The 18,125-nt window shown below is 40.2% G+C and overlaps 1 protein-coding gene across 1 annotated transcript in view; it reads right to left on the bottom strand.

Annotated features, from left to right (window-relative positions):
- Positions 1-6,877: 6,877 nt before the first annotated feature.
- The window catches only part of LOC105729494 (tubulin-specific chaperone cofactor E-like protein), a 162,066-nt gene continuing 150,818 nt past the window's right edge, over positions 6,878-18,125 (bottom strand). The window contains exons 29-32 of the mRNA XM_064375502.1: positions 9,782-9,944; positions 8,609-8,696; positions 8,204-8,320; positions 6,878-7,655 (exon numbers count right to left, since the gene is read on the bottom strand). Of these exons, the coding sequence (XP_064231572.1) occupies positions 7,555-7,655; positions 8,204-8,320; positions 8,609-8,696; positions 9,782-9,944 (469 nt within the window). The 3' untranslated portion in view covers positions 6,878-7,554. The remainder of the gene's footprint in view (positions 7,656-8,203; positions 8,321-8,608; positions 8,697-9,781; positions 9,945-18,125) is intronic.

The following is an 18,125-nucleotide window of genomic DNA, read 5'->3' as shown; positions in this document are numbered from 1 at the left end:
AAATGAATTTTGAATAACAGATTCCTAGTACCATCTAACTTTTGGAAAATAAAATAGAACTTTTGCTAAATATTTATGTGTTTTTGGAGAATAAAGTTTTAGAGCTAAATGCTAAAAATTTTAAGATTGATCGGGTTGAGGTTCTTTTTCTGCAACTTACCCTGAAGCTTTAATTTACACACACATACATATACACAAAAAATGCAAAAATAAAATGAGACCTTAACTGTCCTTAATAACTGGGACTTTAGCTAAAGGAATGGCCAAGGAAATTGTTTCACAGCGTCCTGGGGAAATGACTGGTGTTTCTTAGTATCCTGTTGATACGGTTTGGGTGTTTCCCTGCCCAAATCTCATGTGAAATTATAATCCCCAGTGTTGGAGGAGGGACCTGGTGGGAGGGGATTGGATCATGGGGGCAGATTTCCCCCTTGTTTTCATGATAGTAAGTTCTCACAAGATCTAGTTGTTTAAAAGTGTGTAGCACCTCCCCCACTCTCTCTTTTTCCTGCTCTGGCCACGTGAAGACATGCCTGCTTTGCCTTCCACCACAATTGTAAGTTTCCTGAGGCCTCCCCAACCATGCTTCCTGTACAGCCTGCTAAACTGTGAGCTAATTAAACACCTTCTCTTTATAAATTACCCTGTCTTGGGTAGTTCTTTATAGCAGTGCAAGAACGAACTAATACATCTATGGATTTGCTGTAATATTTATTTACTAATTTTTCAAGGAAATCAATTTAGTTTTTTTTCCACTTATGAAATCGTGTGTTTCTTTAAAGGCAATGGTATCAAAGTACTTGGTTGCTTGCCTTAAGTTGGTTTAGTGTCTACAAGGAATTATTTTGTTAAATTCAAACTTTTTTCCTCAGGGCAATTCTGTCTTTATATTTCATTTGTTGCTCTTGGTTCCAGTATATTTTTAGTCACTGAATTAAATCCAAGAGATTCATTGTTTTCTTTCTCATAATATTTTCCAAATATCTCAGAATTAAGATTATTTTCTCTATCATTGATAAAATCTGCTAGGGGTTTTAGTAAAGTGAATTTTTTTTACATTTTTTGGAAGGAGACTGTACCTTCAGGGGCATCTGGCCCACCTGGCTAACTCAGGGTTCCATGAGATGTTGAGGCCAATGCAGCGGCCACCCACAGCCCTGCCCTGGCCCTCCTCAGTCCCTCCACCATCCTCAGCTGAGCTTTGTAACATATATGCACAAAATGTTCTTGTCCTACCTTCACAAAACTAAAAGGTTCTGCCATTCTCATTTTTCCAATCTATGTACATTTACATTCTTCTGATGAGAAGGAAAAACTCAGAATAGGGTTGGAATAAATAATGTGAGAATTGTTTTACAAATAAAACAGTAAGAGCAGACTTTGCCAGTGATCAGTGACTCAAGTTCATGTTTTAAGGAGGCATTTGAAGAACCACCTCTAACAGCAGACCCAAAGATGAGGAATTTTGTTGTTTTTGTTGCTGCTTCTATAACAAGAGAGCATCTCGGAATGATACTTTCTGGTAGAAGACTTAGAAATACAACCATATTTACAAATTTTATTTGTAAAGTTTATCAAATCACCACACATTAAAGTTCTACAGTTGTATCTTTCCAACACAGTATGTAAAACCTTAAGGCCGAGGATGCAGAAATCATTCTAGTGGTGAGGTTTCTTGGTCTGCGTGAGTTAGGGGGTGCCTGTTTGGGGATCTACCAGGAAAGTTGACTTTTGCTGAATTTGTGTTTCTAGAGTATAATGCCCGGAAATACAACAAGGTCATTGTGGGTTGTGACTTTGTGAAACTATTCTTCAGAATAAGAAGTATTTAAACTTGTATGAGGGAGACATGTTTCCCTGTGATTTAGGCAGCCTATGTTTCCAGGGAAATTTGTCTAAATAACATACAAATGTCAACTTAGTTTTGGGGTTCAGCATAAAGTTAACTAATGAAAGTAATTGTGGATCAACAGGACCGGGTTGAGAATAGAAATAGAACAGGCTAACAACAGGAGACACGAAAAAAATCCATAGGGGCCAAGTATCTCTAGATTCACTACATTTCTGCTAATCTTAATTAATATTCAGAATACTTCCACTCTTCTTCTCTCTTGGAGGTTCAAAGTAAGTATTTCAAATGTGGGGCTTTTATAAAGGTAAAAATTGAGTTATGTGCTATCCACAGCCCTTTTTCTCATTTCATGCCTTGAATGTTTTGATATGACACCTAGATGCTTCCACATTATATGTTAAGTCATTTTCCCCTTGTCAAATTAGTTTGCCAAATTGCTTTCTGATTGTGACTTTTCAGGAGAGCAGACTTTGTCCCCTGCACTGCTGCAGATATTCCTTAACAGCATTTTGCAGTCATCAATGTAAAGACTCATGGCAAGTGTGAATAAGTACACACTTGTAACTCCCTGATTTGAATGACCCACATAGTAATATAAACCACATTGAAGGACCAGGATGGCCTGTTGATTAAGAATGTTTGTGGCAGATAAGAGGGAAATACTAGGAACCTTGTTTTTTTCTGCCTTTGGTTAACATGTAATTAACTCAGTAGCAAATTTCTATGTGAATACAATCTTTAAATTTAAACAATTCCACTAATTCTACATCGATCCAATGCAAAAGTTTTCAAGTCTTAAGGTAATTAAATGTTATCTTTTTCAGTAAAATAATATATTTTTGCCCAACTGAAATAGGGCAATATCAGTGGATTTTTGCACCCTAAAGGATTCCACAAAGAGATTCAAAAGTTAGGGGGAGAAAATAAAGAATTCTGTTTCTAAGTTTGTTCTTAAAAGTCTCAAAAGACAACTATCATTCTAATATGTCTCAATAGAAGTTAAAAATTAATAAACCTATACGTATAAGAGTATATATATGAGTGGGTTTCTGTTCTTCTTTAGTTAGAGCTTTTGGATATATATAACTTCATCTCAATACGTTTCCTCTAATTTCTCTGTCAGAATGCAGCGTGATTTAGGACTGAACAATATTAAATACAGTGGCAAAGCATTAGTTATGAAAGATGCTACATTTGTGTAAGCAATTGTTATTTCACCCAATGAGACACTATCTTAATTTCAAAACTATTTCACTATCAGTAGCTTATGCTACTGAACAAAACAACAGCTAACCTAGAGGCTAGATGCAAACAGAAACGCACAATGAAATGTACAGTGAACATTGTTCCTCCATTTGTTGCCTTAGCAAATAGAATTTGATTGCTGAGTTCTTCATGGAATGATGAGTCTTTTGTATTTTATTTCTATCTATAGGCACAGAGATCTGTCCCTCTGCCATGGAGATGTTGTCTTATATGAGAGTCGTATTTCAGCAAATATAATTAAACCATCACAAACAGAGCCTTCCATTAGTCAGAACAGAGTTATTGCTGTTGTACTGTAGATGCATCTGAAAGTATTTTACATTCTGCTGGGGGAAAAAAAAGACCACTAAATATTGCATGAGTTTTTCTTGATCAGATTGTTTATTTCTCAACATTTTAAAGAGATACTTAATTTTTCTTGACAGCTATTTTTGTCAACACCTTAGAGAAACAGATATTAAGGGCAAAATTTGCAATGGGATGCCAAGTGCTGGTATTTCCTGGAGTGATGCGTACTGTGTGCATAAAAATAAATCCCATACTGTTCCCCAGAAAATGTCCTTGGTATTTGATGTGTTTTCTAAAGCTATATTCTCTTAATGTTCTGCATCTAAGGTTGTAGGGGGGCAGTGGGGCGGGGGACGGGAATCATAATTTGATTGGTGTGGTTCAATACACATTTGAGCTTCTTGCAAAAATAAAAAGCAGACACTAGAGGGTGCTGTTTGATTTCCTTTTTCACTGGGCTGTGCTGCAGATGTCAGCGCATGGGGCGCTGCAAAATACCATCATGGTCTTCTAAACAGACCCAAATTGCAATGAAATACAAGCTGTAGAGATACCCTGAGTTTTAGGAGAGAGAGGCTAGGAGGTTCAAAACAGAAGGGATGCTAAATTAATTCAGAATTAGTAAAGAAGTAATTCTTTATTATCCTGGTCCTGCATGATTGTCATCTTTTGATAATTACTTAATTCCTTTGGTTGAAAGAAATTTTATTAGATTTCAAGCTCCCACTAAATGTCAAATGGTTCTAAAAATAGCTAGAATATTAGACAATGTTAAACAATTAGCGGTCTCAAGTTTTGCCATTAGAATTTTGAGTAGAGTACATACCTACTACTGGTTAAAAAGCTAATTACAGAATTCCCAGTGGTCACAAATGCCAGACCTCAAGATATGTTATTTCTTTTGATATCAAACAAATACCAAGTCAACAAGATTCCCAATTAACTTCCTTTTTAACCTTTACTAAATATGCACTTTCCCACCCCTCTACCCCTCAAGTAGATCTTTTAGAACAGCAGGAAAAGGCAATGTTCTGAAGGTCCCTTAACATATACTCTCATATGGCTTACATTTGTCTGGTGTCACTTTGTGACATAAGAACATTTGAAAAGAAGCTTCATGTTCTTATGTCACAGAGAGGAAAAGTAAAGTATTGAGGCATGTAATAATTTGTGTTTCAAGCAGAGAATTAGTAGAAGAATCAGGATCTTCAAAAGAATCAGTTCTTTTGCCTTCCAGGAAGTCAACTAAAGGGCCTGTTTGTTTTCAATTCTGTAGAAGTATTTCCCTTTAATCCAGATAGAAGTGGTTGACTCAAAAGCAATGTGAGCACTATCACCACTGATTTCCAGTTCTTCTGCCTGCCAGGCACACGGGAAGTTTGCGCTTCCTCATCTCTAAAAGTCAGTTACAGCCATCTGGCTTGCATTGACCAATGAAGTGGAGAAACACGGAAGAGCTAGGATGGGGTTCTCCATGTTGTCTTCCCTTGCCAAGGTGAATCTCGAAGCCACATGTTGAGTTGACAATACTGAAGGATAATAAATCCTCCAGCAACTTCCATTCCAGGACGACAATGAAAGCAGGGGCAACTTATATAAGCAAGAAAGAAACCTTTGTTAAATCACTGAGATTCTGGGGTTTTCTCTTTTTGTTGAGACAAAAATCTCATTCTGTTGCCCAAGCTGGAGTGTAGTGCCACGATCATGGCTCACTGCAGCCTCAACCTCCCAGGCTCAAGCAGTCCTCCCAACTGAGCCTCCCAAGTAGCTGAGACTACAGGCATGCACCACCAACCCTAATTTTTGTACTTTTTGTAGAGATGGGATTTTGCTATGTTGCTCAGACTGGTCTCAATCTCCTGGGCTCAAGTGATCTCTTTCCACCTGGGTCTCCCAAAGTGCTGGAATTATAAGTATGAGCCCTCATACGCGGCCTGGGGTTTTCTGATGTGGCATTATCATCTGGTTTATCCTGATGATAGACATGTGAAAGATACCAAACAAGTGAGAAAACCAAAGTCCAAGAATGAAAGTATGGCAAGAATAAAAGTTTCAATTAAAAAGCTTAAAAAAAAACCTGGAGTTTTTAATCGAAGAATTTCTAATGACTTTAATATGAGAATCAATAAAGAGGTGTCATCAAGTAAGTGACATACCATTTCCTCCTTGCATGTTTTTAGTTAAAATTCATCTAAAGAGGCAGGCATGGTGGCTCACGCCCATAATCCCAGCATTTTGGGAGGTCAAGATGGGTAGATTTCTTGAGCCTAGGAGTTCAAGACCAGCCTGGGCAACATTGCAAAATCTCATTTCTACTAAAAATATAAAAAAATTAGCCAGGCATGGTGGTGTGTGCCTATAGTCCCAGCTACGCAGTAAGTTGAAGTGGTGGGATCACTTGAGCCCAAGAAGTCGAGGCTGCAATGAGCTAAGATCATGCCAATGCACTCCAGCCTCAGCAACAGGAGTGAGACCCTGTCTCAAAAAAATAAAAATAAAAATTTCATCTAAGGATCTCAGGTAAAACCATAAATGAGATATTATTGCATTCAACTCAATCTGTTTTATTTCAAAAGCCTAAACCTTTAATGGTGTGAATGGGAAATGGTGCATGAGCTCATCCGAATCCTAAGATCTTGAAGTGTGGGATAGTCTGGAATCCAGGTTTTCATGCAAACAAAGAACACACGCGTAACATTCATTTCTATCTTCGTGAGGAAGAAGTATTATGTCTCAGCTAGAGTAGATGGCTTGATTCCTTAATCTATCCCAATGCTCAGCATTTTCCCAGAAGATCTTAAGATGTCCAAGCAAAAGCAGACACATATTTTTCTCCATCAATACCAGTGGTCCACTTAGCTGCATAGCATGTGTGACTGCTGAGATAAGCTAGAATGTGTTGACTGTCCCAGGGGGCTGGAAGAACAAAATGGCTTAGTGAACACTCAGCCTACACCCCACCTCTTCAGCTTGATGACACTGTGATGCCAGTGCTTTGACATAGGAGACAATGGCCCTTTCACCCACACTCACATTCAAGAATACTAAGCATTTATGCTCAGCTTTTCAGCATTCTCAGAAAAATACAAAAACGCTATCCGTTTAAATCCAAGACAATTTCAAAATAAACCCGAAGCGGGTTTTGCTTTGTTTTTGCCCTTAAAAAGCAAAGCACTCCAGGGATATATTTAGCAGACCCTCCATTTTGTAGTTAATTATAGCAGATACGTGTTTGTGTACCACTTACAAAAGAGGATGCTCCCTGCTTCTCTTCTACACAGCACCTTAATGCTCTGCTAATGCTCTGTAAGTACACATGAACAGCAATGTGACAGTGCATTAACGTTCTGGCCAACGGTGCCCTCCTGCTCCAATTGCTGCTACTTCTTAAAAAAAAAAATTCATGGCATGCTATTTAGTGTACAAAGTGTAACATCAATGAGAATGATTCCAGCCACCAAGTAATGAGAATACTTGAACACAAAGTTTATTTAAGGATAAAACACATTAAAAATTATTTGGTTGATTTGTAAAAACAAGGGATTGGGTTTGAGGGTGTAGGAGAGTAGGTGGGGTTCCCCAGGTCAACAGTATGCCCAGTGGCCAAAGCTGCCATGGCAAGGTTGAAGGACACAGTGCAGGGAGCAGCGCCTCATAGACAGAACACTTGCGCATCATGGATCAGACACTTCCAAACGCCAGCAAATTCCTTAGAGGGAGTCAAACCTTCCAGTCATCACTTCAAAATCATTCCAACAGGCCCTCTCTCTATAAAAAAAATTGTGATCCAGAAATAGCACTGGCTTGACAGATTTCTGTGGTCAGATTTCCAGTCCGATTTCTCTAACCAGAATTTTTTTTCTTTACTGGTTTTTCATGTGAACCAAAGTTTCTAGTGACAACTGTTTGGGAATTTTACACAAGAGATATACTTTCCACAACTGGCTTGTAGAAGCCCCGTTTCCTACTCTGAAAGAGGAGGTTGGATGGTCGCTGGTTTCTGGACCTCAGACCGTTGGAGGCAGGAGGCATCATTTTGAGATGCTGGACATTTTCAAATAGGTTTTGACTTAAGGGCACACGCTTTTTATCCTACAGGGAGTTGAAGTAAGTAAATTACAGTACTTTATATAGAAACCTTGAGTTAATTATGAGGTTGTGCCTGATTTATAGACAAAATGCCATAATGAAATCTGGATCACGATGAGAAGAAGTGTCCAGACTTGAAGTCTGATTGAAGAATTAGAGGCTGTAAACAGAGAGAAATGCAGTAAGTCCTATGGGAAAGAAAAGAATACCTGTTTGGTAGGGATCAGACATCTCTGCAGCACTCAGCTAAAGAAAGGAAATTTCATAGCCAAGAAGCCATTTTATCCAAATGGCACTACGGCAGCAAAGCAGCAGAATTGAGCCACTCTTCCTGACAACCTCATAAGAGGTCAAGGAAACCATGTGCTAAGGCTTGTTTGCTGGAGGAAGCATCTCAATCCCAACCCTAGCCCAAGTAGACTTGGCAGCCAGATGTAGGCCAATATATAGTCCTTAAATGGTTGGATAACTTGTTTTTTTTTTAATTGCCTTTATATTTTAGATGAAAGGGCAAGGGTGTTTTTTGTTTTGTTTTGTTTTGTTTTAATGGTCCTAGAATTCCTTGGGCATCTTCCCCAGCTTTCCTTCTTAATTTCTGGAGTTTTCAAGGGAGACTTGCCGATCGAGTGGGCTTCAAATTTCTCCTTCTGGGGGTAAAGACCCTCCCGTGTCCCCTAGCTGCCTGCCCCATGGTAGAAGAGTGTCTACCTCTGCAGCTCTTGCCATCCTCCTGCAGGGTTCCTGTTACACAGCTGCAGAGAGGCCCGTCCACACGGCTTGTGCAAATCTGCTCACACCCTCCATTGTCCTCACACCAGTCCAGCCCTGCAAAAGAGCAGTTAGGCAAATTAACCACAGACAGTTTAACCCTTCCATTGGTATGGAAGGGTAAGGCTTTAAAAAGAGAAGTGGACAAAGAAAAGCTCAATGCCATTGTTGAATGTTTATAAGTCAATGAAAAGATTTCCTTAAGGAAATGGGTGATCTTCCCAAACCCCGTGTCCCCAACACCAGCCTCCTCATCCACTGGACCCATATCAGAGTGAAACCCATCCGAGCCCTCAAATTCCGTTGTTTTAATAATTTAGGGTGTATTTTAGAGAAAATACGTACTTTTTCTCCTAATAGGTCCTACTGAAATGATCTGTTCTTTGGGTTCTTTTGTATAATCTGTGGCAATCCTGGAATTTTGTGGGCAAGTCTGCAAGACAGAACACCAGGGGGAAAATTTCACACGATTAAGCTGATAACTTATTCTTCACCATGTTTTCACCTCTAAAACAGGCAGTGGCTCTGGCCTCAAGCATTATTGCTGCTCAGATTAATTAGAACCAATGCATTCTTGATCATTGAATCCACTGGGACTCGTGGCTATATGTTGAACAGAAATAAATATAGTCTTCACCCTGGAATTAGTACTTTTTCCTTTTCAAAAATCTTTCCTTCATTTCTGATTGATCCACACTGGAATTAGATTCAAAGAGGCTCCCTGCCCAGGAATAGGATTGCTGTATCTCATCAGACACTAATGTATGCAGTATCATTTGTGAGTTGCTCTGACCATAATTCATGTCTTGATTCTGCAAACATGGTGTAAGTATAAGCTGCAATGTTAAAGGCTAGGGGCCAGGTATTGGTGCAATCAAATCTTAAGGACCCAGCCCATATGTGGTGGGGGTGGAAGCCTGGCATGGAAGAGATGACTGCTTTGCTACCTCATCCCTCACCCCCTCCAGAGCCCTGAGGTAGATCAGGTGAGCTGCAGGACACGTGAATAAATTGCATCCTGAGCTCAGGAGTTTGGTTCTGTAGTGGAGTGGAATTTGGCCCACTGGTCATCAGAGTCAGGCTGTCTGGCTCCTTGACACTCTAGTGCAGTGGTTCTCAACCAGGCAAGCTGGCAACATCTGGAGACATTTTGGGTTTTGCAACCAGGGGAAGGTGTGATTGGTATTTGTGGGTAGGGGTGAGGGATGGTGCCGACATACAGTGCACAGAACAGTCCTCCACAACAAAGAATTATTTAGTCCAATATGTCAATAGTGCCGAGCTTTGAGAAACAAAGTCTAGTGTTAAGCCAATGACTGGTTGATATTTCAGAGACAGAAGAGTAAATAGATATTATTTCCCCGTGTTCTCTCACATTGTCCCGTCAAAGATGACTGTCCACCCCAAGCATCTCTGAATGATTCCAGCCCGGCCACCTGGCATTCATGACCCTCATGTTGGGAAACTGAGACAGTGAGAAATAAGGCTAAGCACATTGTTTTTCACACTCTCACTTACGATTTTACAGGAGTACTTTTCTGAGTCGCAGAGCGACACTGCACAGTGAAGGTGAACTTCATCGTAATCCCCTATGAACTTAAAGACGGTGACGTGAAAGCGACAGGTCAGGGAGACCCCATTCTCCTCGATGCCAATGGTGTTATCTTTGATGTTCTGACACCTATTCAGAAAAAATAATGGAATCTTTGCTTCACATGTTTTCCTCTTACACTTTAATCCTCATCTTCATTTCAAAATTTCACATTTCACATAAAACCGTCATAAATGGCAGAAATGCCTTTACATTTGAAAGTGACCTCTAGACTGCATGGGTTTGTCATTTATTGTCACTCCTTCATATTTTCATAGTTTGTTTTGAAACGTCACATACCACCTTGAATTAGTATCCTAACTGCAACTAAAAACAAAACGACTGCAGGGACTACACTCAATTTCCCCAAGCTTCAGTTTCTCATTCCACACCCTCATAATGCTGTGTTTTACCAATATCAATTTAATAAACACAAGATTCATTGTTACTTCTTCTGTACTTTCTTCAGTTAATTATCAATGTTGGCAGGGGCCCCTGACTCAAACCCTGTTGGGAATACTTCCCTCATGTCAAAATAGGTAGCAGCTGGCGGGGAAAGAATACCCGTCGGGGTGAGCTGCAGAGTTGCTTTGATGTAGCTGCCTGCCACTTTTCTCAGCCCCTTCCTTCTTGTGGTATTGAGTCAAGAAACAATGTCAGCCAAGGCATCTCTCAGGCACAGATATCTTGCTTCAACTATGCACAGTTCTCCAAATGTAACAGAGGGTCCTATAGTCCTATGTCTTTTTACGCAATGTTTCCCCCGCCTGGAAGATCTTCCTGCTCTTTGTACAATGCATCACTCCTGATCTTCCTCCAACACTAGTTCTATGGCACCCTTTCCTTTATAAATGTTCCCTAGTCATGCCTGGACCAGGCACAAACAAATGGCCTTTCCTGGATTTGCCAACAGCCCTCTGTTGAGCTCCTTGAGTGCAGGCACCAAGACATGAGGAAGTAGCTTCCCACCCAACAACAGTCCAATTTGAAGACTTTATTCAGACAGACCCTAGGGTAAGCTGAGATTTATGAACATGCTCCCTGGCTCACTCTCCCTCTCTGGGTCAAGTCTATTAAATACCATTTTAAAAATGCTAACTGCTACCATGTCCTTCAAAGGAGACACAATCCCTATAATCTGGGTTTGCATTTGTAGAGTGTCTCAGATCTTAACCCTTCTATGTTGGGAAAGGAATACAATAAGAGGAGGAAGAAACATGGACAAAAGGAGAAATGCGATGGTCACCCACTCGCCTAGGCCTGCAGGACACCAAGTAGTCACCATGTCCCTCCCTCTGCCTCTAAGGAGGATAAACACCAATTCAGAAATACAAATGCCTTAGTGAGGTCTTTGCTGAAAATTCCACAATGCAACTCAGCAACTCATGCCAATCACCACACCTGGCCACTTAGGGAGTCAGTGTGTCTTAAAACCTAAAAGGATTCCTTCTCTGCTCCTTGATAGTTGTGTGACCTTGAGTGTGCTCTGTGCCTAGGCTTTCTGAGCCTGTTTCATCTGCAAACTAGTGAATGTCTATTGTTTGTCTTCCCAGAACCACATTCTTCTTCTCTTCCCCTCAACCATAGAGCTAATTACAGTATCATAGCACTCTCTGACCGCCACAGGGTGGGTGCTGACCAGGCCAGGCAAATGTGATGGTGCATACCCCTACCCCCCAAACGAAGGATAGGCAAGTGATCCAAGATAGGCCTGGGATTCCGTGCACTGGAGCTAGAAGTACTCTCTCCTCATTGGTCATAATGCTGTAAGAATGTGAGTCTAGGATTGCCAGTGGCTAACAAGGTCAATGAGAGAAAGAAAAAGAAGACGAGACAAGGGATAAAGCAAGTGGAGAGTCTTGATAGCATCTGTCTCCCTGGGTCCAATCATCCCTGAAGTCACATCCACTCCTGTGATTTGAGGTTGTAACCTTTAAACGCCTTGGTTTTTGCATAAACTGGTTTGAATTGGTCTCTACCACTTATAAATAATTCAGATTAACACATTAACCCACCTTAAGAATTATTGTGGGCTGGCTGGGTATGGTGGGTCACACCTGTAATCCTAGCACTTTGGGAGGCCAAGATGGTAGGATCACTTGAACCTAAGAGTTCAAGACCAGCCTGAACAACACAGTGAGACCCTGTCTCTACAAAAAATAGAGAAAATTAGCCAGGCATGGTGGTGTGCACCTGTAGTCCCAGCTATTCAGGAGGCTGAGGTAGGAGGACCACTTGAGCCCAGGACGTTGAGACTGCATTGAGCCATGATCATACCACAACACTCTACCTGGGCAACAGAGTGAAACCATGTCTCAAAAAAAAATTATTATTATTATGGGCTTCAAGATGGCTGACTAGAGGCACCCAGAACTTGCCTTCCTAACAAAGATGAACCAAAACAGCGAGTAGACGATCACAAGTTGAATACAGCATCAAAGAAAGAACACTGGAATTCAGCAAAAGAGGGACAGAGGAGCTCTGAGGCAAGAAAATAGAAGGAAGCAAAGCAGTTGGCCCTGCTAGGGTCAGCTTGGAGCCAGGTGAAACTTCCCAATATGGGAAAAGGTCATGGAGAGATCCCCAGTGGTCCATATTCCACTTCAGACTTTGGTAATGCTAGCCATAGGAGAGCCATCTGGGCCCTGAGACTAGTACAGGAAGCTACCTGGACTCTGCATAACAGTATTGTTCCAGAGAAGGAGTTCACACTGAATCACACACCCTCCAGCCCCCCAGACCCAAGCAGCTGCAGCATGGTACCACGTTCAGAGCCCAGCCCCCATCAGACTATATCCTGCCCTAAGGCCCAACAGGCCCTGCTTCTCCACATCCCTGGAGCCCTGCTAACACCCACCCCCCATGTCTACTCAAAAGGCTACAGGTTCATAACACTGGCTAGACTTGGTGATGCATTTGGGTCCCCAGCACTTTAACACACACAGTGTCCTTTACCCTGGGGAACAGTGATGCAATGCACCAGAAAGGCTGTCCCCATGACAAAGGGGGCTGAAGCACAAGCTCCCTAGAACCCAAGAGCCGCCTGCCTGCAGCTGCTGCCATGTCAGCAACTCTGCCACTTCCCCAGCAGTAGGGCCACCAGACACTTACATACACCTTCAGGAGGCCTGAAGATCAGCCCACCAGGTGCTGTCATGGGGCCTGAGGACAGGCCTGCCTGACCCACCACTACCGGTGCCCATGTTTGCTGTCCAGGGATCTGGGGATTGACTCACCCACCAGTCACCACTGGCACCCACATACGTCTTCCAGGGGTCTAAGGATAGGCCTGCCCAACCTGTTTCCACCACCACTGGCAACCAAGTGTGTTGTTGGGGGGACCTAGGGATCAACCTACCCCACCCACCAACACTGATGCCTGCATGCACCATTGGGGGGACCTGACAACTGACCTGCCCCACCCATTGCCAGTGCCCACATGCACCATCAAGGGGGCCTGGGGATCAGCCCACCCCTGTGCTCACACACATCATCAAGGGATCTGAAGACAGGCCTGCCCTGATTGCTATCCCCAGCACCCATGCACATCATCTGGGGGCTTATAGTTGCCCTGCCCTGTCCACCACTGCCAACAAATACATTTGCCTTTAAAATTTGCCTTTTGGGAACCTAAGGACAGGCCCACCCAGCCTTTCGCCACTGCCAGAATTCACCCATATGTGCCACCTGAGGGCCTGGGGACTGGCCCACCACCACCACCACCACTGGCACTCCCATGTGAGCCTTTGGAGCCTGAGAGTTGGCCCACTGCTGCTACTGCCATCACTGATGCCATGCACACCACTTAGGGCCTGAGGATCCACCCATCCACATGGCCCACTGCTGCCACTGACCGAGGATTGGCCTGCCCAGACCTACTACCATGAGTGCTTGTTAATGCCACCCAAAGGTTGGCAGGCCTGGCCTGCTATCACCACCACTGGTATCCAAGGACTGGCCCACCTGGCATCCCTCGCCCCAGCAAAGCTTCACCATATCCTTCACTAATAGCCTAAGTTACTGACTAACTCACAGACATGACTGATGCTGATTACAGCTGAAGAAATCATATGGAGACTACACTACTGTGTCCTCCCAGAATCAAAGCCAAAGTTAAACCCAACCAGCATTATAGATACATCTATAGGAAGAACCAGCATTATAGATACATCTATAGGAAAAAGCCAATCCGTAAAACTGGAAGAAGCAATTATTATACCAGATGCACAGAAACAAACATAAGGACATAAGAAATATATATATGAAGCAAGAACACAAAACAGCACAATAATTATCCAGCAACACATCCCAACAAAAAAAGAAATCTATGAAATACTTGAGAAAGAAATCAATATAATGATATTAAAGAAGTTCAGTGGGATACAGGAAAGCACAAATAAACAATACAAAGAAATCAGAAAAACAATTCATGATCTGAGTGAGAAATTCAACAAAGAGACATATAAAAAGAACCAAACAGAAATTCTGGAACTGAAGAATTCAATGAATGAAATTTAAAAAAATACAATCAAGAGCTTCAACAATATACTAGATCAAACAACTTGAATAGAAGTCTTTTGAAATAACCTAATCAGGTAAAAAAAAAAAAAAGAAAGAAAGAAAAAGGAATAAGAAAGAAACAAGAAATCCTATGTGAAATACAAGACATTATTTATAATATAAAGTGACTATTCTAATTTTTGGAGTTCCAGAGGGGTTAAAAGATATGCAAAGGTATAGAAAATCTGTTTAATGAAATAATAGCTAAAAACTTCCCAAGTCTTGCAAGAGATATAAATATCTACATACAGGAAGCTCAAAGATCCCAAATAGAATCATCCCAAAAAATGTCTTCTCTAAGGCATATTACAGTCAAAGTGACAAAAGTAAAAGACAAAGAGAATTCTAAAAATAGTGAATGAAAAGCATCAAGTTAATATATAATGGAATCCCATCAGATCAACAGCAGATCTCTCAGAAAAACTCTTATAGGACAGGAAAGAATTCAACGATATATTCAAAGTGCTGAAAGAAAAAAATACCTGCTAATCAAGAATACTATACCTAGCAAAGCTATCCTTCAAAAATGAAGAAAAAAAATAGTATTTCCCAGACAAGCAAAAACTGAGGGAATTTACCACTGGGCCAGCCCTACAAGAAAATCTCAGTGTGTCCTACATTCGAAAGTGAAACGATGGCATATGGCATCATAAAAACACACAAAAGGGTAAAACTCAATGATGGAGCATACGTACAAAAGAGAAAGAGAAGGAGCCAAATGTTACTACTGTAGAAAACCACCAAACCACAATAATAAATGATAAGAGATAATTAAACAAAGAGTATATAAACAACCATAAAACAATAAACAAAATGATGGGAATAAGTCTTCACTTATCAATAATAACCTTGAATGTAAGCAGATTAAATTCCCCACTTAAAAGATATAGACTGGCTGAATGGCTAAAAAGAAAACAAACCATTTATGCAGTCAACAAACATGAAAAAATGCTCATCATCACTGGTCATTAGAGAAATGCAAATCAAAACCACATTGAGATACCATCTCACACCAGTTAGAATGGCGATCATTAAAAAAATCTGGAGACAACAGATGCTGGAGAGGATGTGGAGAAATAGGAACAGTTTTACACTGTTGATGGGAGTGTAAATTAGTTCAACCATTGTCAAAGACAGGGTGGTGATTCCTCAAGGACCTAGAAATAGAAATTCCATTTGACCCAGCAATCCCACTACTGGGTATATACCCAAAGGATTGTAAATCATTCTATTATAAAGACACATGCACATGTATGTTCACTGCAGCACTGTTTATAATAGCAAAGACTTGGAACCAACCCAAATGCCCATAAATGATAGACTGGATAAAGAATATGTGGCACATATACACCGTAGAATACTATGCAGCCATAAAAAAGGATGAGTTCATGTCCTTTGCAGGGACATGGATGAAGCTGGAAACCATCATTCTCAGCAAACTGACACAAGAACAGAAAACCAAATGCCACATGTTCTCATTCATAAGTGGGTGCTGAACAATGAGAACCATGGGCACAGGGAGGGGAACATCACACACAGGGCCTGTTGAGGAGTGGCGGGGGGCTAGGGGAGGGATAGCAGGGGGTGGGGGGATTAGGGAGGGATAACATTAGGAGAAATACCTAACGTAGGTGACGGGGGGATGGATGCAGCAAACCACCTGTATACCTATGTAACAATCTTGCATGATCTTCACAAGTACCCCAGAACTTAAAGTATTAAAAAAAAAAACCTCAAATGTATGTTGCCTACAAGAAACTCACTTCACCTGCAAAGACACATATAGACTAAAAGTAATGGGATGGAAAAAGATAATGTGTGAAAATCAAAACCAAAAGTAAGCAGGAGTAGCTATAATTGTATCAGATATAACAGACTTTAAGTCAAAGGCTGTAAAAAGAGACAAAGAAGATAATTCTATAATGATGAAAGGATACATTCAGCAAGAGGATACAAGAATTCTAAATATATATGCATCCAATACCAGAGCACCCAAATATATAAAACAAATATTATTAGATCTAAAGGGAGAAATAAATTCCAATGTAATGAAAGTTGGGGATTTTAACACCCTATTCTTAATATTGGAAAGAAAATCAACAACAACAAAAAATTTGTTTAAATTGCGCTTTAGACCAAATGGACCTAACAGGCATTTACAGAACATTTTACCCAACAGCTGCAGAATACACATTTTTCTCATTAGTACACAGAATATTTTCCAAGATAGACCATATGTTAGGCCAAAAACCAAGTCCTGACAAATTTTTAAAAATGGAAATCATATCAACTATTTTTTTCAGAGCATATAATGGAATAAAACTAGAAATAAATAATAAGAGAAATTTTAGAAACTGAACAAATACATAGAAAGCAGATAACATGCTCCTGAACAACCACTAGGTCAAAGAATAAATTAAAAATGAAATTTAAAAATTTTTCTTAAAACAAATAAAAATGGAAACAGAACATGCTAAAACATGTGAGATACAACAAAAAGCAGTGCTAAGAGGGAAGTTTATTACAATATATACCTACATCAAAAAAGTAGAAAACTAAACCCAAAAATTAGTAGAAGGAAAAAATAATAAAGGTCAAGCCATAACTAAATTAAGTATAGACTAAAACAAATGAAAAATCGATGAAATGTAAATTTAGTTTTTGAAAAGATAACAAAATTGATAAAGCACCAGTTAGACTAACTTAAGGGGAAAAGAGAAAACCCAAATAAAATGAGAACCATACAAGAAGATAATACTACTTAACACCACAGAAATATGAAGAATCATTAGAGACTGTTATGGACAACTATACACTTTGTAAAACCTACAGAAAATGGATAGATTCCTGGACACATACAACCTACCAAAGTTGAACCAGGAAGAAATAGAAAACCTGAACATACCAATAACTAATAATGAGATTGAATCAGGAACAAAAAGTCTCTTAGCGAAGAAAAGTCCAGGACCAGTTGTCTTTACTGCTAAATTCTACCATACTTATAAAGAAGAACTAACATCAGTGCTTTCTAAACTATGTCAAAAAAACTGAAGAGGAAAAAATTTGAGGATTCTTCCTAGTTCATTCTACAAGATCAGCATTACCCTGATGCCAAACTAAAACTAGACTAGGACACCACACACACACACACACACACACACACACACACACACACACTACAAGCCAATATCTAAACATAAATGCAAAAATCCTCAACAAAATACCAGCAAACTGAATCCAACAACACATGAAAAAGATAATACACCATGATCAAGCAGGGTTCATTCCAGGGATGCAAGAATGTTTCAATATATACACATGAATAAATGCCATATATCACACAAACATGAACAATAAAAACCATACATAGAAAGCAGATAATATGCTCCTAAACAACAATTATCTGAATAGATGCACAAAAATAATTTGATAAAATTCAAGGTCCCTTTATGATAAAAACTCTTAAGAAATCAGGTGCAGAAGGAACATGCCTCAACATAATAAAGGCCATATATGACAAACCCACAGGTAATATCATACTGAATGGAGAAAATCTGAAAGTTACTGGAACAAGTCATGGATGCTCAATCTCATCGCTCTTATTCAGCATAGTACTAGAAGTCCTAGCCAGTTCAATCAAGCAAGAGAAAGAAATAAAAGATATCTAAATTGGGAAAGAGAAAGTCAACTGTCCCTTTGCAGATAACATGA

Source organism: Aotus nancymaae, unplaced genomic scaffold (genome assembly GCF_030222135.1).
Source record: "Aotus nancymaae isolate 86718 unplaced genomic scaffold, 86718_ANA_hifiasm-v0.15.2.pri h1tg000012l, whole genome shotgun sequence".
In the NCBI taxonomy this organism is placed as follows: domain Eukaryota; kingdom Metazoa; phylum Chordata; class Mammalia; order Primates; family Aotidae; genus Aotus; species Aotus nancymaae.
The sequence above is the reverse complement of the archived record's forward strand: the minus strand, read 5'-3'. Positions and strand labels throughout refer to the sequence as shown.